Below are 27,303 nucleotides of genomic sequence, written 5' to 3'. Positions count from 1 at the left end.
TTTTAATAAATCACTATTTTCTACTAAAAAACAAAGAAAAATTTTATGAGTGTAAAAGATTGATCAAATGTACATACTTATGTCTAAAACTTTGCTTTCCTTGTTGATAAAAAAGTGTACAAATCTCAAATTGAAAATGGAATCAAAATAATTCTAAAAAGTTAATAGGTAATTTAAACAACACAAATAAATTGTAAACAAAACAATAACTTGCACTAGTAATTTATTAATTGTATCAACAGTAATAATTATACAACTAATATTTTTAGGTTATGAAACTTAGAACATAATTTGGTGCCTAAAATGAGGTTGAAGCAACTTATTCTGCTTCATACCCAACTTCAGATTATACCGGTCTTTCACTCTTTTCACATATGATATATCCCTTGCTTTCTTGGCAGCAATTTTAGCCGTGGTTGCAGTGTATCCTATAGACTGGTAGTATTGCAAAACCTTTTTCACTTTTTGTTTGCTATTAGATTGAACTGGTTTCAAATTTTGTTTATAATACAAACTTAATGATCGATGACCCACAGTGGCACCGGAGGGCAGCACTAGTTCATAATCAGCATCACTCAATAATTCATCCATTTCAGCAACATCAACTGGTTCATCTTCACTCTCAACTTTAGAGTAATCATAGAGATCAGCATAATCTAAGAGTGCTTCTCCTTCGTGTAACATTTTGCAGTGACCTTTGTCTATCATATGCTGCTTTACAGACTTGACAGATTTAAAACCTCTCCCTTTACCATTGCACCATAAACATATGTGATCCATGTGAATTTTAGCAGCTAGAGTACCAATTAAAGCATCTAAATCAGTAAGATATTCAATATCAGGAATGAAAAAGGAATGAGCAGAGGTCATGTGGGATACATTGCTCTCGGTTGAATCGCTAACGTTATCACAAAATAAACAGTCGTTTGTATCAATTATAATTCTCTTTCCACCTTCATCGTCATTTTCGTCACAACTTTCCCATTCACCTTCCTCATCGTCATCTTCCCAATCGTCGTCATTATCAGATACATCATTTGCAGCTGGTTCAGCGATAGGTTTTTGGTCGCTTGTCGTAGGTTTTATTTCTTTTCGGGGCGACTTTTTAGGTTTCCTTGCTTCGACGTCCAAGTGTTTCTTGGACTTCAGGTGGTTTTCCAATGCATTGTTGGAAGAAAAATGCTTGTTGCAAGATTCGCATCGTAGTGAAACTTTTTTATCTTTTTCAGCTTCACTTTCTTTGAAGGCAGCCAATCGTTTTTCGTACTCTTCTTTAGACAGCGGAGGTAGCTCAGCAATTTGTCTTTTTAAATTATATCTATGCCAATCAGTTTTGTAATGATCATGATGAAGTTGAGGGACAGAAAACAATAATTTGCAAGCAAGACAGGTTAATGGCATCTTGATAAATTTAAATTGTTTAAAAATCTGATTATAAGACGTATTAAATAAATCTAGTTACTAAACAAATTGATAACATGAACGTTTGCACAACATTACGTCACAAGCACGACGATATGCAAAAACAAAATCAATTTTTAACCATTGTTCGAAATTTGAACCTTGCTTCTAGCTTTCTTACTCTTTACTCCACTAAGTTTGACAGCGTTACCTAGTGGCCATTTAGTGAAACTAAAAAAGAGGTTTCTGCCATTATGGATATTTGATAGTATTGTAAGACATTTGTCCTTGTTGAGGAGAGGAGTTGAATATGAAACATTATGCAGTAGCAAGAAAATTGTTTTTATAGAAAAGAGTAGATATTTGAGCTTAAACAAAGTTGATAATTTCAATTATTAGTTATCACATTTAGTTTAAAAAAATTGCAGTAGAATCAATTGAGATCCAAATAAAAAATTTTATATTTATAATTAATATATTATAGTATACACGAAACGTATTCAATTCGCAAAAATAGAAATGATTTCCTTTTTTAAAAGACAAAGATGGCCAAATTAAAATTTTTTAATCAAGTATGGTGGCGAATATGAGAAATTATTTCTTTGTTTACATATATATATATAACGTCGTTGATAAGTGGAAGGATTAAAACAGGTCTTAGGCAGGGAAGGAGGGTACAAAATTTATTTCCTAATTATTAGACAGAGCAGTCAGGAAAGTGTACACGAAAAGTTGTGGCTCTCGATTATATGTTAGGGAAAATCTTGCAAAGTAAATCCGTAAAATGTTTCAATTTAGGGACAGAGGGAAATCTTAGTAATTGCTATTGGTTTATGAAATAGGTCGAGTGATTCCAACGAAGATTAAAGGGTAAAATGTCTTTATTTAAATTCATGCATACTTTGGCCAAAAATATATTTAAGGACAGGATGAGAATTTAAAAGTGTGAGAAAGCATTTCGATTAGAATAATAAAATAAAAAATAAGGATATTCAGAAAAGAGCTAACATAGAAAGATTAATTGAAAGATAAATTTTACGAATTGCAATTTTATTTTTGATTTAAAAATCTGACTTACACTTACAATGATTTTGACCACCACTATAAATGATAAGTTCAAACAAAAATATACGACATGGGCATGTGAATCAATCATTGAAATGGCCATAAGGCCTCAGACGCCCAGTTCCACTACAACGAACGAGCGAATCAATCATTGAAGTGCTGGAAAAATTAAGCAAATTAAGATCATCTATTTCAGTATGTCTGTAAATATTGTGGGCAGATAGGGTCCTGCTTAGCATTGAATTAAAATTTCTGGTTTGGCATCTATGCATTTATTCGACAGCATGTCTCTATCATTGTCCAACACAGCAGCAGGGATGTGCTCGTGCATTATTCTTGGTAGTAGAGGAACATATTTAAATGAAGAACAAAGTTTTATGTACAACCGAGACCGCAAAAAGCTGTAGTAACATGGCACTGCTTTTTTAACTGACATGAATGGTTATAATGGTATTGAATGTATGGACAGAACTTGTTTATAATACTGATGGGGCTGGAAAGCATAGATAAACTACATCGAACGTTTGTAATATGTACTAGAAACTGGTACATGTATCACCCGTTTTTATGTAGTGTGCAATAAATGAATAAATAAAATTAGATATGACCTCGTGTTAGGCTTGTCAGGTACTATAAGGTTCAAATGGTGGACCTTAAATATTCTAATTATTTAATGATAACTGTTAATTAAGTCACGGCATCAGATACAAAAACGTACCTTTTCTGCATAAGTATACCTTTTCCTCCCGACACATTTGGGAAATATGGTTACAATAGTTTAATTAGAAGAGCGATCTAAAGTTTGAACCCCTTTTAATGTTAGTATTACTTTTTATACATTCCACCATATCTCGAGAACTTTTCAAGTGAATCATAGAATTTTTGCACTAAATTATAAAATATATTTCGCTAACGATAATTTCATAAAAAAAATTTCGTGTAATTATTTTTGTTTACTATTTTATTTAATGATAACCGAGAAAAACTTGGATTGCTTGTAAGGTATATAAAGTTTTTGCGATATTTTAAAGCTATTTTAAATGCCAAAATAAAAATAATTATATTTTTTGCTATTTTAAATGCCAAAATAAAAATTTGATCAAAATTGGTCAAACGTTCTCGAAAAGTATTTTTTTACTAATATGACTTTTTCAATGAATTACATAAATTGTATACACATGAATTTGATAGGAAAATTTTAAAATTATTTATTTAAAGAAAGTACATAGCGCATTATTGCGTCTGATTCCGCATTTTAATTAATAGTAAAGCACTGAAAAATTATCACATTTGAGACTAACTCTATGAACCATTAAGATAGGTCTTTAGTAATTGAAATTCCGATCACTGCATCATAAGTTATATTAGATGCTATCATTTTTTTACGTACTGTTTGTTATATATTTGTAAGTAAACATTTCTTTGAAACTGGATAGTTCATTTAATAAACTAATTCTGTAATTCGATTGACAAATGAATAAAACAAACTACAATAGTAATAAATACAAAGCATTTTATCGTGATCTTTATTAAATATTTAAGCAATCAAAAATTTACAAAATCGTTTATAAACATTTTAACAAAACAGTTTTAAAACATAAAAATAATTTTTGATTAATTTGTTTCAAATAGTACGTATAAAATATTAATATTTAAAGGAGAAAATAATAAGCGAATTTTTCTAGCAAATATATCTTTAACAGTTGAAGAGGTTTGGGGAAAAAATTTAAGTGACATTTCAGTGAATTAGAAGACAAAAACACCAGCATTAATGTTATTTAATGCCCTCTTTTGCTAGGCTCATCAATTTTAATTTGAAGCGTTACAAGTTACTTAGATTTTCATTTTACAAACAAGATATATTCTAATGATAATATCACCTTTTGAGCTGTTCCCCCTTAGTTTAACAATATGAAAAGTTTTATGTTTTCAATGTGGGATTTAGAGTATTTTAAACTCTAAACTCTTTAGCTCTACCTTACAAAATGAATTTTTATTACGAGTCATTGTAAACTACTTGAATAAAAGTGACACCAGCGAGAGAGCTAAGAGGATGTTTCTAATTAAATAAAAGGGTTAGTTTTATCAAGAGAATAATGGAAATGCCACTCTTTTTTTATTAAATGACTAAAACTTAATATAAATTACCATCTTCTAACCTCACTTAAACTTTCAAAAGCTCGTTATCAATCAATGCCTCTGAATTGAGGTTTTATTGACTTTTATCAATTTAGAAATGATTTATTTATTTATTTATTCAAAAAGTAAGAGATATATGCAAAATACTCAAATTGAAGTAAGTGCATTAATATGCTACATCAGTGTATAAAAGTAACAGAATGTGTAAATTATTAATTGGAGATTGACTATTAGAGATTGAAAGCAATTTAACTTGTTGGGCTGGGATGCATAATAATCCCAGAATCCCAGATTTTGAAAAAATTATAAATATATGCATGAATAATTTTACTGTATCAATTATTTCTAATGCTAATAAATCAATGAAAAATTTCAGTGTTTTGTTAATTTTTACGAAATATTTTTTTTAGAGGTGGTGAAAAAACAGAGTAAAAAAAAGTAAAGTTAGCCCATTTTTCATACTTAAGTCAGTGCAAGAAAATATAACCGTTCGATTATCAGGTCATTCTTTGTCATATACATGTTCGAATTATATACAAGTCGTGATCATTTTACATCGAATTTATTGAATCAAAAATCAAATTTTTAAATGACGTACTTTTGCTATTACATATGCTACGGAGGATGGAAAAAAATGTTCCATGAAATATATAATTGTTCGTAGCATTGTCTTTATAAGAAGTTTTAAAGCATCAACAAATATTTTAAATCGCATAAAGAACGACGTAATTGATTTTTCAAATCATGATATAAGCAACGACTTACACATTTATATTTTATTTTAAACATTTTTAAATAAATTTGTGTGAATTTAAATATCTTTCTTGACAGACTTAAGATAACCTTAAGACATTGAAGGGTCCCGGGAAGTTTATTCATTTTTAGAGTGCGTTTACGTGACAACACACATCTCATCATTGTATACAAATAAAAGCAACGCTTTATTTGCAATATTATAAGCAAATTTTGTAAACATGATGTCACACTATGACTTCAGTGACAACCACAACCCATGGCTACCATGTCATCGTACTGTTTCAATATCACATTCCCCACTTCATCGAAGTACAAGAGCGAGATGGAGAGTAGTCTGTCCGGAACACAGCATGGCAATTTCACAGCGTTCGTTAGACCCAGTTCGTGTGCTATGCTCTGCACTGTGGCGTGATTTGTGGGACGCTGATTTTGTCCCAGGGGAAAGGAACAGTCACCTTTGCACTGATAAGCATTGTAGCCTTTTGGGCTGATAATCCAGGCTGCCCATCCAATACGGTCAAAGTCGATGTAGAGATCGTGCCTCGAACACGATCCGTTTTTGTCAGAATGTGACCCTAAACTAATTACGTCTCCCCTCTTAGTTCTTGTAAGATCCGAACTGGTAGAAAAATTTGCTTCCAAACCTGAAATAAATTTAAAATAAGAGAACATTTAATTCTTTAGTATATTTTTAATGAAATAAATTAATTAAAACCCTGAAAATAAAAACTGCTGCAAAATTGCAATCATGCAAATGTTGCATTGATCGAAATGAGGAAAGGAAGTTCATAACTTTCTAGCTTAAAGAAAAGCTGATTCGTAGTAAGTTAAAAACTGATTTTTTTTTTCAATACCATAATAATTTAAAGAAAAGTATTACAAAATATTGCCATCCTTTATAATGATTTTAAAATTGCTCGTATTAAAGCTAAAAAAAAGTTATTAACTTCTTACGCTCATTTTGGTGGATTCGAACTTTGCACGGCTAAAAAGGACACTTTTTTCTAAAAGCTTCCAACATGGTCTTTCAAATTGGACCAACAGTTTTACCATGAAAAAATTTTCCAAAACATTTTTTGCTAAATGAAAAATTAATTAGTATGCATTATTTTGATCAAACCCTATATAGGCTAACATGAATGACGTAAAATTTGAAGTGTTGCTATTTGGCGATATTACAACAATGTGTACCATTTAATAATCATTCAAATATTTAATTTTTTAAATTATTAAATTTTATTAGGCAAATGACATAAAAAATAAGATTTAGATTTTTTTTTTAAAATCTGAAAATAGAGAATTTATAAAAATTTTATGGCTTGCAATTCAGAAATTAGTTCATTATTGACAAATTAATTAATAAAGATTAACTATTTTATCTAAATTTCTCATTATATTATGTATATTTCTTCATGCTGATGCGTTATAACTTTTGCGAAAAAATTACGTTGATATGATTTGTTGTTGTTGTTCATTTACGTCGCACTAGAGCTGCACAATGGGCTATTGGCGTCGGTCTGGGAAACATCCCTGAGGATGATCCGAAGACATGCCATCACAATTTTGATCCTCTGCAGAGGGGATGGCACCCCGCTTCGGTAGCCCGATGACCTGCACGCGAAGTCGAGCACTTTACGGTAGAACAGTTTGACGAGGATCAATACCGCACACCCTCGGTCCCTACGCAGGCTGATCCAAGTAGTCACCCACCCGCACACTGACCGTAGCCAGTGATGCTTGACTTCGGTGATCTGCTGGGAACCGTGTCTTAACGATCACTGCGGGACACGTTGATATGAAGAGAAATATGACGCGTTAAAATAACTTTACAGTAACAAACTTTTGAATCATTATAACGATTAAATAAAAAAATAGTCAGCTTTTCAAAACTGCATCTACCCATATTTTAAGAATTATAAATCCGAATCTCTAAATATTTCTTTGAAAAAGTATACTTCTTTCTAAAAAAGTGCATTTTTGATTAATATAAGCATTTTCTATTTTTGCTACAGTTAACTGTACCACATTCTAAGGATATTTCTTTAAGATATTACCGAAGAATTTTACAGAATGAAAAACCGACCACCCAATCAAAAGTTAGACGGTACACTCATCGCAATAATGTGAGCTATTGCAATGAGACATCACTAACTCTTAGGATTTGGACATCAGCACAGAGACAGAAATTCTAGGCTTCGATACTGTGATGATAGTACACTTGCTTATAGTACTACCAAAATATTCATCTGTATAGCATATCGCTGTGCTTTTTAGTGTGTTTCTGCATTTACATATAGGATGTATTTGAACTAATGGTCTAAAAAAGAAAAACTGTTAGGCTATACGTCTTACCTTCAGAAGAAGGTGCAAATTTACCAACTGTTTGCCGACTGTCATCCACAAATAAAACTAATAGAGGTAGTTTATTACTTCGATTGCCTTTTGCAAACTTCACTAGTCCTTTTGGAACTGGCTCATCATCAAGACTTCGAATACTTATGGTTAGACCTAAAAATTAATTACATTTACTTACATGTATAACAGATAATTAAGATTTTTGTAAGATATCACAATATAACTACCAATTTTTACGCTTCTTGGGAATTCATTTACTTGCTGGAAAAATTTATGTTTTAGTCTTAATGGAATTTAAATGATTTTGACCACCACAGCATTTAAAACCATACTATAAAGTTTCAAGAACTCAATAAATTTAACCCATTTCTGCTTAATTTGTTTCATTAATTAATTGTTTGTGACAATCACTTGACAAAATTTGCCATAAAAAGCGTATGGCATAGCAGCTATGCGAGAGAAAAAAATTAAATACTAATTTTATAAAATGGACCAAAAATGACAAATCTTTATTTATCGAGTTTATTTCATTACAAAGTTATAAACGCGACACACACAGCAAAAATAGTTGCACCTCTTATTCTAAACAAATTTCTCCCAATACTTGATCCAGGAGTTTCCTTGTCTTTTGGATTGGGTTCAAAATTACAAAGCTACGGAGTTGAACATTAGTAGTCTTAAACCCAAAAATTGGGCAAGTTTATTTAAGTGTTGATAAAAGAAACCGAAACTCTGCAGGCTTCAGTTTATAATTTTCTACCACTTAATGAAAACGTTTATGGAAATCTTAGCAATCGGAATTTCTGATAGTAAACGAAATGATTTCTTTTCATATTTTTCAGAAGAGTAAAAAGACCGCTTCAATTTTCCAGATTTCCATTATTTTACCAGAACTTCTGTAGCGCAACACGCAATCGGTACTATTGAGTAAATATATTCCATCAGTAGGTAACATACATTTATGTTCACTAATCACTTAATAGGTAATTAATATTTATGAAATTCCCCGTTTTATTTCATAAAATATTCATGACTTTATAAGAAAATATTTAAGATACGATTTTATGATCATTTAAGTAAGTGATTACTTAACATGAAATACGTATTATAACCTTGAAAACTTAATAGATCATTTACATCGTAAATCGTTCAATCGCTTCAATCGGTACTTTATGATCACAGCACTCGGTTTTTAAAATTAATACTTTTTGTACAGAAAGTTTCGAATTCAGTTTACCTGAAATAAATATTGAAACCGCTTTGTATATTCAAGGTCGCGTAAAAATCTTTTTGTTTGCAAATAATAATAATAACAACAATAGTAAATAAATAAATAAATAAAATAAAAATAATAAAAATAAAAATTTTAATTAACTTAGTCTTTAAAGTAGCCTGAAAAGGAATAAATAAAATATTTTTTTATCTCTGACATTAAAAAAATAAAATAAAAAAATATTACGTTTGGTAGACAGAAAAGGAGAAAATAAAATATTTTTTATCTCAGACATTAAAATGAAAATTTTAGTAACTTAGTCTCAAGAGAAGACAGTAAAGGAGAAAATAAAATAGTTTTTATTTCAGATATTAAAACAATAAAATAAAAATTTTAATTAATTTAGTCTTCAAAATAGACTGAAAAGAAATAAATAAATTTTGATTTTTACTTAAGATGCTAAATAAATAAAACGAAAGTTTTATTAACTTAGTTTTTAAAGTTTACATCATATATTAATTTTTAATGCTGTATGCATTTTTTAGTCAGCAAGAAAAAGTAAAACTATTCTAGATGTTTTAAATAATTTTACTATCAACATGGTTCTAAAATACCTATAGTTATAGGCTTATCGGATAATTCGGTTCCTTGTAATTTACAGCCGTCAGTTGTTACATTTATTGCAATGAATCTTTTTAGGCTCAAAACTAAGTGACATGAGCTAAGTTTTCCAATGAGCCTTACGACAGGCCGGGATAGCCCGGTAGGTAGGGCGCTGGGCCCATGTCCAAGAGTTCGTGGGTTCGATCCCCGCCGGCCGATGTAGTAAATGGTGACTGATGCACGTTAAATCTGTCGAGTCGCAGAGTCCTCCATGGTCCCATAGCAAATCAATACCTCTAAGGGTACTGATCTAGAAGTCCACTTGTCTTCTGGATTGGTTCAAAATTACAGGGCTATGGAGTTGAGCATTGGTAGTCGTAAATCCAAAATTGGGTCGGCTGCTCAACGACGGATATAAAATAAAAATTAAATGAGCCTTACGACATATACATTCGAGAAAAGTATAGAAATACTATATAACACATATATAATTTTGTTGCTCTGGTCTGCAAAGTTCACTGCATGGTAAACTTACAACAAACTTAACAGTGAATAACTTTTGATCTTATAATTGGGTGATGCATTTTTATTTTTATCATGCACTCAGAGGGGTTTTCATCAAAACTGTAAATTTTCAAGAGAAAACTTAAAGCCTTATAATCATTACCAAGATTTAATTCATTATCTTTTATCCAATCAGCAACAGCTTGTTTCACTGAAAATATCTCCCACCCAGTTGAATGAAGGCTGATTCTTCGGGTTTCCAAAACTCTTTTTCGCTTCTTCCTTTTAGATTTCACAGGAGGCAACACTTGATAGACTTTTAGCTGAAAAGAGACAGCGAAATTAAAAAAGTTAAATGACAAATAGTAATTAATTACACACCTGCCAATTTTTATCCTTTCTGAAAATTAACTTTACAAGAAAAAGTAAAAGATGTAGGTAAAAATAACTTTTTGTCTTTGTTACAGGCTTATTAAACCTAAACACAATTACTTATATATGCGATTGACATATTTACATGGTTGTTGAAAACATTTTAAATTAAATTTATTAACACGTTGAATGCCACGGGGGTCACCTGTGACCGGCGAAGCCAAGATAATTCGAAACACATAATTCGAGTAAATGTTTAATTTTTTTATATTTTTATCGTTACTAAAATGGTTTGAAGAAATTAATGCAATATGGAACACACGAAAATAGTTTAATTTATATACACAGAGATGCCAACTTGCTCCGGACAGCGAATAAATATTTCCAAGTGGTAGTTTATTAATTGTGATTCTTGGTTTAATACATTCAATTTGGTAGATTTTTTATGCACCACTATTTCTAAACAATTCGTAGGCTTCTATAAATCACCACTTTTTTCAGATATGTCATGTTAAACCTTTTAAAAAACTAGCAAAATCTGTCTAATATTTGCAAATTTTGTTTGTAATTATTTACCGTTCGGCCAGACGAGCGAGCCATGTAAAATTAGCTTGGCATTCAACGTGGTAACTGAATAACTAAAAAGAAATTTAAAATGGTATTATGTCATTTTAAAAATAAAACATCATGAAAAATCTGGAACAAGTAGGTAGCTATGCGACTAACAAGGGAAACTAGGGAAGTGTGACTCGCCAATTTTGAAATAAACTAGTGGGATGTATGCCTTATGAGGAATTATTTTAGAGGGAAACATTCGTTTCGGCCCATAGAAGGTCCTGTGAGAGATAAAAAATAATTCAATATATAGAAAAATTGGTATTTTATTACTTCAATGCAGACTATTAGTTATTGTATTTGTCTCATAATGTAATTAATTGGATAATTAATTAATTTGCTAATTAATAAATTAATTAACATTCGATTCGGCCCATAGAAGGTCCTGTGAGAGATTAAAAATAATTCAATATATAGAAAAATCAGTATTTTATTACTTCAAGGCAGACTATTAGTTATTGTAACTGTCTCATAATCCAATTAATTTGTAATTAATTGGATAATTAATTTTCTATTTAATAAATTAATCAGGAAATTAATGAATTGTTAATTAATTGTTAATTAATTATTAATTGATTTACAATTACATACTCCAATTAATTTGGAAAGTTTTTTGAAAGAAAAATTTAAAAAATTTGATGTCAATTTTTTTTAAAAATTAACCTAACAGGTTTTTCTGAAAAACTATAGATATATAAAATTTTCGAAATCAATTATGCATTATATAGTACGTAAAAGTACCACAAAATTAATTGGAGTATGAGACAATAACTGATAGTCTGCATTGAAGTAATAAAATACCGATGTTTCTATATATTGAATTATTTTTTATCTCTCACAGGACCTTCTATGGGCCGAAACGAATGTTTCCCCCTAAAATTATTCCTCATAAGGCATACATCCCACTAGTTTATTTCAAAATCTGCGAGTCACACTTACCTAGTTTCCCTTGTAAGTGATCAACATTACAGAAATGCCAACTGTTCCAGAAGAGACTAAATATTTTTTAAAGCGGTAGAAAACTAGATGCGAACTTTTTAAGAGTTTCAATTCGGCATACCTGGAATAAAGTGGCGTATTACATAAGCTTTTGAATTATTTAAAAGTAGTAGTGAGTAAAAGCCTTATTACATCAAATTTACTAAACCTAGAATAGAATCATACATTAAAAGATTACCATTCGAAAATATTTATCCGCTGTCCGGAGCAAGTTGGCAACTCAGATATTTTGTAAAGCTCTAAGTAAATTCATAGTTGCCACAAATATACAAATTTTTGCTCAAGATTTTATTCTAATATTTAATATTAATTTTTCTTCTTAATTCTTTATCATATAAACGAGTCATATTAAAATGCGTTTTTTTAAATTTCTACGATCCATACAAAAGTTTAAAAAGTGGTAGCAAAACTACTTCGTTTCCTCTCTGTTTTTCAAAGAAATTATCCATTCGTGATTATTGCAAACATAAATGATTCAGTATTTATGTAATCAGTGCTACAATCGTAATGTTTTAATCGTAATGTCGTAAATATTTTATAAAATTGAAGTTGTTGCTGTAGTGACAAATTCGCTTCAACTTTTTTGAAATCTTGCCTACCACTTTTTCAAAATTTTAACCTATAGCAGCTGCAATACAAATTTTAGAAAAGTTACCCGCATGCAATGCGTGTAACACGATTTTGATTGCCACTACACATAAATGTTTGTTAATAATATGATACATACCTGCCAACTTTCAATCCTTTCGATGACATTTAAATTATAATTTTAGGCAGAAACTTACGCTGTATTTTGAAAGGACTTATCAGTATTACATATTAATATATATGCTTACTTTTTCTAAAAATAGTGGTGGCAAAAAGATTATAAATTAAGTTTATAAAAGCAAGGAATATATATAAAACATACATTTTACTACCACTTTAAATATAGAAATAAAATTTTACACCAAATGCGTAAAAGTTGGCAGGTATGATGAAACTGAGCCAAACAAGTGCAGAAATGCCATGAGCGACAGAATTAGTAAAAAGTGATACTCAATTCATTTTTATTTATATACATACCTGCCAACTTTTACGCATTTGGTGTAAAATTTTATTTCTATATTTAAAGTGGTAGTAAAATGTATGCTTTCTATATATTCCTTGCTTTTATAAACTTAATTTATGATGTTTTTGCCACCACTATTTTTTTAAAAATTAAGCACATATAATAATATGTAATACTGTCATGTATGTCCACATGAGCTTAATCAAAACTCAGCATGTGTTTCTGCCTAAAATTGTAATTTAAATTCCAAATTTACTACCACAGGGGAAAATCATCCTCGAAAGGATTACAAGTTGGCAGGTATGTATATATAATATCTTAAATTTTTTAACCGTAACTACCACTGGGACTTACATTACAAATTTATTCACATTTAAACCATTAACACATATTATAATCTATGTGCCTCAGGTTCCCAGATAAAATTCTAATGATGATGGTGATTCTTTCAATAGTAAACGAAATAAAAAAAATAATAATACAATTATGTTGCTAATTTTAATAGTCACCATGTTTTGTATTTTTAGTCGCCCATGGCAACCCTGCATGTGGTAATATGAGAAATATATTTCTGTTTACAATTACCTTTCAAATATGGTTTGATTACCCCTCGAAAAAAAAGTATTTTGGAAGAGTAAGATTTGGCAAGTATGAAAAGGAACACAAACACCTATTTTTGACGTAGTATTAAGGGGACAGACACTTCACGATGAAAAACCCGAAAATCGACCAAATTATACTTTTTTCAATTTTTGTTTAAAAAAATAATAGTTATATCTAGCTACAATTTAAAAAAAAAATTTAAATTTCAGTCAATTTTTGCAAAGTTATAAGCATTTCAAGATTTGCAAACAAGGTTTTGTAAACTGTCTGTTTTTATTGTTAAACTGTTTTTCTCAATGTTGTTTTTTACGATAATATTCAAACTTCGAAAAGTTCCTTGCGCATGAGTTTTGAATAAATCTTTATTTTTTCTTCATATATATGATTGGTCTAATGTTCCTTAACCAATGTGATATAAATAAAAGCTGAATACTCACTGAATATTTTTTAAATTACTTTAAATTGTTATTTAAATTTAAATTTTTAAAATTTATTTTTTATTTGTTTAAAATTAAGTGCTAAGTTGTTCAAACATATCCAATTTTATTTATACTTATTCAAACTGTAATATAAATGAGTTTCATACAGCTACGATAAAAACTCATGCGCAAGAAACATTTTGAAATATTGGAACATTTAGTAATTTACCTTGCGGATAAATTATTAAAAAAATTATAGCTTTTCAACAAATTAATATTTCTGCTTCAAATTTTGGGAATATCTTTCTAAATGCTTTATTCAATATCTAAGAAATTTTCATTAAAATTGGTTGATATTTAAAAAAAATCATTTTGAACCTGAAGTGTCCCCTTAAGCAATATGGTATTTTGCGCACCCTGTTTTTAACTTTTTGTTGCGTTACGGTTTAGTCCTCCCACTTTCTCTTGTTTTTGACATAGTATTTTGTTTTCTACTCTTTACCTGCATTCTGGAAAACGGCGAAGGTAGAATCGCGACTACAATTAAATTAGGCAAAGGGTTACTTGTGAATAAGTAGTGATAGATATGTATAATTTGACACTTTAGAAATAAAATCTGAAATTAGATTTTTTTCCCTACCGTATGTTATTTTTAATTAAAATTGAGGGTCCCATCTAAAACACTTGAATGCTTCACATTTAGCAAAACATTTTCAAAACTCTTTGAAAAAAAGGCAAAAATGTCATCATACGAAAACAAGATAACTCTCTTTTTTATTAATAAAAATCCGATTTACAATAAAAAATTAAAACCTAGCATTTACTAAACAAATACAGACAATTTTATTCTGACATGCTTTTTACAATTTGTAGAGTAACATTTTGACTTAAGGCGTTTTGAAGTTTCATTCTTCAAAAAGAATGAAAATTATTTAAATTAACCGAAAAACTGTCTTGATATTGAATAGAAATTAAATGTTAGGAATTTGAAAGTCGCAAGAGATTTAATAAAAATAAAGTTCAACTCTGTTCATGTCACCTTTAGGGTAATTCATGTCACCTTTAGGGAAGAAAAAAACATCCGCAGAAAATAATTCGACGCATTGTTTATTAATTTTCTAAAGGATTATATGAAGTAAAGGGTGGACTGACTGACTTTAGTACAGTTTTAATAAATCTTCAAGAGTCATAATTTTAAAGGGAGAGGAATTTTTATCCAAAAAGTGAAGCACGACTTGTTCATTAATCATAATCATTATACTTTTGAATGTTTCGTCTTTTTGTTCAAATGCTTATGGACAGGTTTTTAGAATTTTAATTAATGCAAATATGTCTACAATTCTTAAATATATTCAAATCATTCCTGTCTTTTCTTTCTACTAACTGTGAAATATTTTCTCTCTCTAAGGATTTTAAGATAATTTTCGTGGAATCAGTATTGCATGAAATTGCCAAATTTTAATTTCTCTTAATAGCTGCACATTTAACAAGTGACCACCCTTCTCTTGGATTTCTTGGCTTAAATTTTAGGATTAAAATTTTCTGTCCCGAAATGGGGTAATTTCTTGTTTTTTTTATTTATTAACTAAATTGAATTTTATTATTATTTAGTGCTTTTAACTAGTTAAAATAGCATGTTAAAGTACTTGGAGCTGAGTTAAAAAATAAGAAAATACGTAAGTTAAATCTAGTTATGCACCTTGTCGAGAAGTTTCTACTCTCCTAAAACTAAAGCCTTTAACCCTCTAAGCATTAGTTCAGCAAAAATAACTTTTTTAACACGTTGCATGCCACGGGGGTCACCGGTGACCGGCAAAGCCAGGAATATTGGAAACACATAATTCGAGTAAATTTTTAATATTTTTATATTATTATCGTAACTAAAATGGTTTGAAAAAACTAATGCAATTAAACACACAAAAATAATTTTATTTATCTACACAGAGATGCCAACTTGCTCCGGACTGCGAATAAATATTTTCAAGTGGTAGTTTATAAATTGTGATTCTTAGTATAATAAATTGAATTTAGTAGATTTTTATCCATCTCTATTTCTAAACAATTCGTGGCTTATATAATTCACCACTTTTTTTCAGATAGGCTTTTTGCTACTTAGTGTAAATATTTATGCATATGTCTTCTGTAAACTTGGCAGAAGAGCTGCAAAATTATAGCAGTGTCAGCATATATAGCATATATTGGATCTTTAAAAACATATGAATTAGAAATCAAAATTTTTATTACACATTCTTTTTGTCTGAAATCGCTAAATGAATAATGCAGAAATAAGTGTCTTTGCCCTACTTTTAAAACTAAAATGAATAAACAATTCGAATTCTTCGTAATCTTAATTTTTCGATATCTTTAACACTCATAACCAGGCAACAACAGAAACACCTTTTCAAATCAAATGTTACAAATAAAGAATGGTTCAGACTCAAATTTATCTTTTTTGATTGCTAGCTTGCCTTATTTCAGCGTCTCGAGCACCTAACAAAAATATTAGTATTTTTTTTTTTAATCGAACAGAATTTCCAGAACGATATCAATATCGATGTCTTTTTAATGAATCCATGATTGGATGTATGTCCTAATCATTGGAACAAGATTTTTATCATCAGTGAAACAATTATCAGAACGCAGACAATTATCAAACCATTAACCTGAAGATTAAATTATAATTAAGAAACCCTGAGGAAATATTAGACATTGAAATAAAAAAATAGTAATAAGAAAAAAAAGAAAGCCTCTTAACATAGTCTACCGAAATTATTTAATTATAATAAACATTTGCATTTAAGAAAAAATTGTGTTTAGATGTTCTTCAAAAGGAACCTTCGGATCGACAACCTGCTACTCTGAAAATAAAAGATTTTTTTGAGTTTCATTTAATTCCAAAGTTTTTTCCGTTTTGTAAAGCTTGTTACGATAATAGATGTAAAACTTGCCCCCATATAAAAAACATAGAATTCAAAATAACGATAGCTGATTAATCTGAACAAAATAATTCATAAAATCAAGAGTTACTAATAAAAGTACTTAGAAACTAAATATTAGTCTACCTCTTGCTAACTCTGGGAAAATCTGAATTAAAAAGCGTATAAGTTAGCTACCGTCAAATTAACGGAGCTAATACATTTTGTGAACATACATTTTTCATTCCAGCTTGGCATTGTTTATAAATATAAGCTATTCAGCTCCAATTTCATGAATATTATTATGACTATAGGTAAAAAAATATAAATTATGAGAATTTGCAATGGATAATTTTCCACTGAAGTTACCTCTAATAATTTGCCAACTTTGAAAAAATCTTAATAAAAAAACGTATAAGTTAACTACTGTCAAATTAACGGAGCTAATACAATTTTTGAACATTGTTTTATTCCAACTTGGTATTGTTTATAAATATAAGCTATTCAGCTCTAATTTCATGAATATTGTTATGATTATAGGTAAAAAAAATTTAAATTATGAGAATTTAAGATAATTTTCCACTGAAGTTACCTCTAATAATTGTGATTTCAGCGTTTTGGCTTTTCTTTTTTCTTTAGTTCTTGGTTTCATTTTATATACATGGAATTCAGCTTCAAGTAGTTTGTCGGATTTTTCCATTGAAATATTAAAAAAGAAGTGAGAACGATGCCTTGATTCTGAAAATAAATAAATAAATATATAAATAAAATGAAAGAAAAGAAAAAAGATATATATTATAAATTATAAGTATAATTCTGCCTGCAACTGGATACATGCAACTAGAGAAGAAGAAGATCATTGATACACAGACACTTGGCCTATAACCTCAGTGCTAGCTGGTTATTTATAAACGAGATGGCGTGTTAATATTCTGGATATTGCTAGCTCAGGTGAAGTTAAGTTTCTCCACATAAGTTACTTAGAATGTTAATTAACGTGAAGTTAATTAAATACAACACCGTATCTCATATCAGATTTGTTAAAAAAAACTCTTTCGTGTCTACGTCTTTTATTTAACCTAGAATTATTATTTGTTTATGATTTTTATTGTAACCGTTATTATCTTTTGATCTAGCAATTTCGTTGCACAATTAGTTCGATTATGTTCTTCGTGGCTTCAGGCCTGTCTTTGTGTTAAGTAAGATATAAACAAGAGCTTTTTTATGAAAGAATATAGAATGTGACACTTAACAGAATTCATATTTGGCGGGCTAGGATTACTCGAAATAGAACGGAAAGAACAGTTGCTAGCATAAGCGAATGCCACTTTTCTACATCTAATTAGGATAAAAACACATGCTGATGTCGTTAAACTCATAGTGATTGAGTTCGTTAGTGATTGAATAGATTTTTTTAGGACGTGGGAACCCGGTATTCGGAGGTAAGGAACATAAATTAAAAGGTAAGGAACAAAAAGGATTTTGTTTCAAATTATAACCTAAGGTCTGGAGAGGTTGAAAACACTAATTTTACAATGTGCAAAAAATAAATAAACAGATAGATAATTTGATTTTTCGCGATATTTTAAGATTAGTAAACAATTTTAAATGAAATTATTTTTCTCAAAGTATGGAAACTAAAGAATCTCAAAATTTCTTCTCGAAGTTAAAGCTAACGCATTACAGTTTAGTGCTTTGAAAAAATAATTAACAAAAATTAGAAATAAAAAATAAAAAAATAATTGCACCCAAATAGTAGCAGCTAAAATACTAATAATAACTGCTTACAACTTTTAATAACGTTTTAAAGTGCACAAAATTTCTTCATCAACAAATCGAGAAGATAAAAATCATTAAGAAATTTCGACTTTGTGAAAGTCTTAAAATGCATAATTTATGATTTTAAGTGGATAAAAATAAAATCACCCTTCGTTAAAAATCAATATTAAGCCTAGAAATATTTGCCTGAAGACAAAGTAAATAGTTTAATATCTTACCCCTTTCGGCTTATAGATTTAAAGAACAAATTGATTTGCACGCTTAATAGACATCATTATTATCATAACTAAATGCTGCTTAATACTGTAATAATGCTGTATAATAAGAATACTGTTTAACATCAATGGAGAATTATTTCCTAGTATTTAAAAGCAAATGTTAAAATCGAGACAGTTATTATAGCAATAACAAATAAATTTTTAATAGTTAACTTTTTTAAAAAAATATTTTAATTTTTATTCTTACGTAACTCAACAACAAAAAACTCATTCTCACTTAGAAAAAATTTTGGTCAAAAGTACCGAAATATAGTAAGGCTTACTGCGTTTTGGCTCTATGGAAACACCACAAAAGCAGGTAATTCTTATCGAAACGCTGTGGTACTGATTTTTTATAAAATTAAAAATACAATAAGGTTTCATTATCATGCTGTTTGGTAATGTGGTAATTTTTTCTTGATACCGCAGAGCGTTGCATTTAATACATCTATTCGGTTAAATTTAATTTTCAACTTTATATTTTAACTAAATGTGTGGTAATAAGAACTATAATTTTGAAAGCCTGTAATTTTCAGCATATAATTATCATATTACTGGTTTAAATACCGCATATATTGAAAAGGACTCCATGGACAAATGGTATTTATCAAAAAAGTAAAAAATGGTAGGGCAAGTGTTTCAATATTAGAATTTATTTCAAAGAAACCAGTTAGTTCTTCCTTACAAAATGTATGAATAATATAAATATTTATGTTGTTGCATGAAGTTTTGACACAGTACCTTTTCAAAACTTAAATGGTAGGCAACAAAAGAAGTATGCACTTCTTTCGTAAAAGCACTCTCTTCAGCTTTGAAATATTTGTGTCCGAAAATTTAATGGATTAAAATACCACAGATCAGAGAACTAACATATATTTTAAGATACCCCAAATGCATTTTTTCAGATACGGTGAGATAAAATTTAAGATTTATTATTATGTAATCATATAGATTCTTTGAAGAAAAAAAAGTACGTATCAAAAAATAATAAATTTCGACATTTGTAAATTTTATTTTTGTCGTCAGTTTACCCTTACCTTACCACCATTAGGAAAAATATTTTCTAGAAACTACGGAAAATCCGCAATAGTTAAAGTCTCTGTATTTAATGGTCTCCAGGTATTACTTGAGTATGGTACGTGTGTAAACAAAAAAAAAAAAAAAAAAAAAAAAAAAAAAAAAAAAAAAANAAAAAAAAAAAAAAAAAAAAAACGTCTTTTTTTATTAACGTCTCTTTAAACGTCTTTCTTATAAAAAGATCTTTATTTCTTTTTTTTATAAATTTGCACTCAAGTAAATGTCAATCATGAGTAGAACGAGAGAGAGAGGGTGAGAGAGAGAAAGAGAGAGAGATGATGCCAGATATAAATCTGAGCAGTTATAATGATTTCTTTTAATAAAAATAAGAATAATATTGAGTGACCAGAACAATTCCTTATTTAAATTGTTATAAATTTCGTCAACGAGTAAAATTACTTCGCCTTTACTTCTTCTGATTGAGTCATGCAATTTGTATTTTTTAGGTTAAACTTTTTTGTTCAAGTTCGCTCAGGTAATCGTATATTTCTTTATGATTAACATGTTAATGAACAATTCTCATATAAAACTGAAAAAATAATTGTATATTTAGAAAACAAAATACTCTGTGTTCTTGTCGAAAATATTGACGTTTAAGTGGAAAAATTTGATGAATGAGAAGCATTTAGGTGGTTGGCGAGCAGAGAGAGGAGTTTCCTAGTATTTTTTTTTTTTTTTTTTCAAATGAACGCTAATTCTCCTGCAACCAACTTATATTGCAAATATCTCCCAATACTTGACCCAAGAGTTCCTTTGTCTTCTGTCTGGATTGGGTTCAAAATTACAAGGATACGGAGTTGAACATTGATAGTCGTAAATTGAAAATTCGATCGATCTTCTGTATCTTGTAATATAATCCTAGAAACGACCAACTATTGAAAAAGTTTAAAGACAAGTGAAAAGTAACAGAAACGTACTGTTTTTTATGTTCAACTCAGGATGCAATGTGTCTGTTTTCAAGAAACTTCAAAATTAGTTACTTAGTTTATTGACATATCGCCTGGTGGATTAGAAAATATAGTTCTATTCTGCGAGTCGGACTATTTCAACTGAATATCTACGTAAGCAATTGTTAATTTTGGCCTCAGATTGTGCCAAATTGTTGCTGCAAGCAAATTTTATGGTTTTTTAATGGTGCTATAATAAACTCTTTATAGCACCATAACGGCAATAATAAATTCTTTATTACAGCCGTTCCTATTACCGTTATGCATAAGGATTTAAAAAATCTTAGAAAAATTTAATAGTGTTAGTGAATTCACGAAAATTCTTATAATAGTTTTCTTTTTTATACTACCACTTTAGCTTTACGGAGTTTATGTCAAACAGTTCTCATACAGTTATATTTTCCTTATATAATAAAATAGTGATGGTCGCAAATATGTTAAATAACAGAAGTTTATCTCCTTTTCGTAAATACTATTCAGTTTTCATAAAACCAGCAAAAGTCCTAATTATAGGTGAAGATAAATACGTGCAAGAATGCTCTTGTGTAAGAATTATTTCAAATTAAGAAAATATATCAGTGATAAATGCATACTTTAGCTATTATTTAACTCAGTATATTATATAAGTATTTATGCTATATACTTATAAATTTACTCATCAGATAGTTTGTAGGAAAATTCATAATATTATTCTATAAACATTCCAAATTAAAATATTTTTCAAAGAATATCTCAATAGTCACATAGGACATTCCAAGACATTCCAATGAAGAATTCTTACTATTTCGTAAAAGTTTTTTTTTTTTTCTTTTTGAGAAAGGAAATAAGTTTAACCCAAAATATCGTTTGGTGATGAAATAAAATAAAGTAAGAAATAAAACGCAATTCTGGAATGAGTAAAAATTATCGTCAAGAGCAAATTCCCACACAAGTCGATGTTATGTATCCACTCATTACCCATAACTCAACTAATACATTAAGAACCGTTCACGGTAGCCTACGGCACTACGAAATGGTTCATTCTATATGATTATCGACTCGTCTATCGGTCCTTACGTATTTTAGAGACGGATCTTTTTCTTTGCTAAATATACTATCGATACTATTTCTTTTTGCCCTCACCTTCAAAGAATTACCCAATGACTCATTTGCAATTCAGATCGAACTAAGGCGGCTCCTTTTTTTTAGGACAGAAAGACATTAAAATTTTCCTGGGCGAAATTTCACAGATGATCTCTGGCAACAGTAGTTTTGTGCAAACGATATCGACCGATATTTGGAATAGCTACCGTTGCACTATCATAAGAAGTCTCATGCAATATAATCTTTAAGAGTGCGGAAAGAGTATTTTATTTTTAAGATAATCTCTTTCACATTATCATTTTTATTTATTATTCATTTCAGATTTTTCTTTTTTTATAATTTGCAATGTAAGATTGAAAATAAATGCTAATAATAAATAAAAAAAGCTTTGCCCTAGCTGTGTCAAAGAAGTTTCACAATATAAGATAGACTGGTTTTAAAATTATTGGTATTAAAGCTAAAAAGAAGTTATTAACTTATTCTTATTTTATTTTTATTCTTAAACTGATTCTTATTTTATTTTTATTCTTAAATTTATTATTATTTTATTTTTATTCTTAAACTTATTCTTATTTTATTTTTATTCTCAAACTTATTCTTATATTTATAAAAGAAGTTATTATCTTCCAACCAGTTAGTTAATAAGAAGTTATTGATTTATTTTGGTCGATCCGAACTTTGCATAAGTAAAGCTGCCATCATTTATAAAAGCTTCAAGTATGATCTTTCACATTATGTCAAGATTCTTGCCAGGTAATATCTTCCAAAACAATTGCTGGTAAAAGAAAAATTGTTTACATAGAGTTAGTGATAAATTTCTTTGATTAACCCCTGTATAGTTTCCTATGTATTTTTTTTCTACGCCGAATCATATGATGGCAAAATCAAGCTGATAGCTTAGAAGTTACACAGTAATTAATAAACATGAAGTATGCAAAAATGAAATTTATAATTTTATCTATTGAATTAGTACTGTCCATGTTTCTTTACATTGAATTATTTATATGAAATGAGACTAAGACAGAATCGACAAGACTATAATATTTCAAAAGTTACAAAAGTTTTTATGCATAGAAAATATAGTTTCTGTACTTATCCTGCCTACTTGATCTGATATGACGATATGAACATGAGAGTGTTTAGAACATACACATTGCTTGCGTTGAGATATATCTCACTTATCAAATTTTCTTTTTTCTTTTTTTTTTACCCTCTTTTTCCATAAGCATATTCAAGGTAGTTTCATAATCTTTCTTCGGGTAGGGAAGTCCAAACCACAACTTTAAAAATATTTCTCAACACTTTGTTAATTATTTCCGTATTGAGCCATACGTTTGTTTATTTATTTATTTCCAACACAGAACTGGCTTGTTTACGGACACCTTGTAACGATCAGTAATTTATATACCCTTGAAATATATTTTTAACCATTAAAAAACCACCACATTTTGCAGTTATTTCATTTTCTTAAAGAATATAAAATGTTAACTTTATTATTTCACCTTTTAAATTTTACATGGTGAAATTAATGTATTCATGTTTTCTAAAATACATTAAAATATGATATCAATTCAGTTTAAGTGCTAATTTGCTATTCTTTCTTTTATTTTAAAAAAAAAGATCATTTTTACTTCAATATAAAGTGTTTTGAAATGCAACTTTAGAGGCGCAAGAAATGAAAAGGAAAAAGACATAAACCATAAACGCATCAACATAATTTAAAAGTTATTGTGTCAGGTCAAGACAATATCGCGCCAAATTACTCCTGTAATTTCTTTATTTTAAGTCTCGTTATTAACTGTGGTCCCTTGGACCGGGACCCTAAAATTCGAATTGGACCATCATAAAAAAGTAAAAAGTCGTTCGCCGAATCAGCTATCAATGTAAAAGGATGGTACACTGTTTTTGTTTTTAGATTTTTAGTTTCTGGCTTTAGTCTGAGTTGTTGTCAAAAACTAACACATTTCATCATAATTATGGGCATTATTCATATTCTTTGTGTTTTTTTAATTTAAATTCACTTAATAAGCTATTTTAAGAAAAAAGTCCAATGGAGAAAAACAACTAAACGGAATAGTAAAAATGAGGAAGAACTATTAACATTTTTTAGAGCAGTGGTCTCCAACTTCCGGCCGTAGACCAGTTATGGAACATTAAATTATTTATATTTTATTTACTGTGGTGCATTTCTCTCGGGTTAGTGCAACTTTCCATGGACAATAGGTTAACTGTGTGCTGAGAGGCGTCTCCTAAGGCTGCACATAATGCAATTGTATTTTACTTTGAAGGCATATTTAAATACAATTAAATTGAAATTATTAAATCAAAACAATTTAAAATATAAACAATCAACATTAATCCACCCTCCTCCTTTTCGACAGGCTGCCATAAAATTATCAATTGCTGACCTGTCAGAATTGGAAAAAAGGTTGAAGAGCACTGTTTTAGAGGACCAATGACAAAATTTTCTTAATTTCTAATCCTCTGTTTAGTTTAAATTCGTTGGTTCGGAAATGTTTTACTTTGTTCACAAACAATGGGGAAGTAAAGAAAAACGCAAAACTACATGCACAAAAATCGAAAACAAAAAAGAAATGGAAGAAAGAGAACAAATAGATTGTAAAAATCTTTAATTGCTCCCGTCTTTCTGACTTGTCTATTGATCTGTCTTGTTGTCTTGGGGACCAATCGATGGCATAATCTAAAACAGGTGTGTCTCTGGAAAATACACGTGAGTTTCTTTCGTCGCGTGATTCGGATGTAGGGAAAGAATTGTCAGTTTTCCGGTTTCCTTTAATTTTCCGGGATTTCCTGGTGGCAGAGAGATGAACCACGCAAATAATTGCTTATAGTCTAACATATAAGGCCATTGCCCTAAGAAAACGAGGGGAAATTTGAGAGTAAATTAAATCCGAAATCAGGCAGAATTTTTTTTTCCAGACCGCAATGCTTATAATGGAAATTAAATAAAGTTATTTTATGAGCTGAAATTGTTCCTGAACTTTTTGAACTATTATGATTGCGTAATTTATTCTATTTATTAAATGCTTTAATTATGTATAAGTTATATTATGTGAAAAATACAATACAAAAATTTGAAAAACTCTTATATAGTTGAGATTTTTCACGTTGTTTTATTAAGGCTCCTTTAAATAGTAGCGAAATTACAGCAGAATTTGCAATTGTAAGCGGGACTTTTTTTAAGGTATCCGACTAGTTTCAACGCTATTTCTTTTTTTTTAAATTTATTTAAAATTTTAATTTTATTTCGGATAAAAATTATAAATTTTAAGTAAAATTACAAATTTTTTTTCAAAAATTGATCTTAAAAACTACAAATTTTTGAAATTACGCTAACAGCTCTACAAAAAGTTGTTTTGCATGAATTTCAAAAAATTTATTTTAGATCAACAATGTGATAGCCCGTGCTTTGAACTAAAATCTTAAACAAATGTTTAAAATTACAATGAAATAAAACGAAATATATTGTTTAATCTTGAAATTTTAAAACTCTAAATAATCTTGCTTAAAGCTCGATAAAAATAACAAATTTACATTAAGACCTTAACTTTTGATTCAAAACCTCTCTAGCATTATACAAAATCTACAGGCGAAATTTTAAAAAATTCTAAAATAAACTTTTTTTTGGAATGTGTGTTAGCATAATGAATTTTTTTCAAAATCGTTCACGCCTTTAAAATTTTTAAATGTAAAAAATTTCTAAAAACATTGAAAAATTGATAATTCAAAAATTAATTCCTAAATGAACTTTATTTGTACTAAAAAATATAATTTATTCAAATGAAAAAGGTTAAATTACTCAAAGCACAGCAAAAAACACTTTAGTTTCGTTTTCTGAGTTTACTTCCGGTTTCAGTCACGTCTGTCAGTTGACGAAAAAACTACTACAATTTCATTTCTAAAAATCGGAGATCAAATATTTAGACGGTTTTGGACAGCTAATGAACTGAAGTTAAAATAAGGATAATAATAAATAATGAATCGAAATTTTCGTCGAAATTGCCGATTTCCATCTAGTAGGATACTTTAATTCTGTACACACATAATCAAAGCTGCCAACCCGTAAACTCTAGCTCTAAATAATTAAGTAAGTAAAGGTTCTTTAACCCTTTAACGCACAGATTGTTTGGAAAAAAAACCGGCCAAAAAAAAAACACACACACACTTTAGAACATTGTCTTTTCTTTTGGTGAACAATTTTGATATACTGCGCTTTTGTTCCATGGAAAAAGGCTATATTCAGATATGCCAACTGCTCCGGACACGCCAAAATAATTTTAAAAAACGGTAAATAACGACAAAGTAAATTTTTCAAATATTTGACTATTTTTGCTTGCTTTTTAAGAGGCATTGCATTACCTAATTATTATAAAGTGGTGAATTATATAAGTTAACGAATTATTTAGAAATAGAGGTGGATAAAAATCAACTAAATTCAAATTATTAAACCAAGAATCACAATTAATAAACTACCACTTTAATATATATATTGTTGTCACAAGTTGGCATCTTTATATATTTTATTCTTGAATAAATAAATGTGATAGCTTACAATCCTATGTAAATAATAAATACCAATAAAACGATTTTTTTTTCTTAGCTTTCACATTGTTATTTTCAATTCTCGATTATATTCGAGTGGAGAAAAATTATAGCAGCATGGAATACAACGCCGCTCGAATTATCTCGAGTGTGCACAGTTTGACCTGTTTAGCGCGCTCGAGAGCACAAGTTAAGGGATTAAATTTTGCCATCACCTAAACACAATACTGCTTACTTTTATCGACATATTATAAAGATCTCTTAATCATCTATATATTATCATTATTAGCGCCGTTGAACAACCGGTCAAATGTTTGAGTTTACGACTACCAAAATTCGACTTTATAGCCTTGTAATTTTGAACCCAATCCTGAAGACAAGGGAAGTCATAGATCAAGTATTTGGGAGAAATTTGCTTTCGTGGACTGCTCGTTTTGAAACCAAATCTACTTCGTTTCAACTCTGTTTTTCAAAGAAATTATCTATTCGTGATTACTACAAAAATAAATTATTCAATATACTATAATAGTACTACAATCGCTCGTCGTGTATATATATATATATATATATATATATTCTATACAATG

The 27,303-nt window shown here is 29.1% G+C and overlaps 2 protein-coding genes across 2 annotated transcripts in view; both read right to left on the bottom strand.

Moving 5' to 3' along the window:
• Nucleotides 1–206: 206 nt before the first annotated feature.
• LOC107441096 (cytoplasmic 60S subunit biogenesis factor ZNF622) lies at nt 207–1,572 on the bottom strand. Its single transcript, XM_016054243.3, has one exon. It carries the CDS (start codon nt 1,399–1,401, stop codon nt 280–282), a length of 1,122 nt encoding a protein of 373 aa, XP_015909729.1. The 5' UTR covers nt 1,402–1,572; the 3' UTR covers nt 207–279.
• A 2,406-nt stretch (nt 1,573–3,978) lies between these two features.
• The window catches only part of LOC107441097 (bone morphogenetic protein 2-A), a 49,827-nt gene continuing 26,502 nt past the window's right edge, over nt 3,979–27,303 (bottom strand). Inside the window, exons 2-5 of the mRNA XM_016054244.3 lie at nt 17,603–17,748; nt 10,200–10,359; nt 7,714–7,869; nt 3,979–6,005 (exon numbers count right to left, since the gene is read on the bottom strand). Coding sequence (XP_015909730.1) covers nt 5,599–6,005; nt 7,714–7,869; nt 10,200–10,359; nt 17,603–17,748 — 869 coding nt within the window. The 3' untranslated portion in view covers nt 3,979–5,598. The remainder of the gene's footprint in view (nt 6,006–7,713; nt 7,870–10,199; nt 10,360–17,602; nt 17,749–27,303) is intronic.

This window comes from Parasteatoda tepidariorum, chromosome 6, assembly GCF_043381705.1.
Source record: "Parasteatoda tepidariorum isolate YZ-2023 chromosome 6, CAS_Ptep_4.0, whole genome shotgun sequence".
NCBI lineage: Eukaryota > Metazoa > Arthropoda > Arachnida > Araneae > Theridiidae > Parasteatoda > Parasteatoda tepidariorum.
The sequence above is the reverse complement of the archived record's forward strand: the minus strand, read 5'-3'. Positions and strand labels throughout refer to the sequence as shown.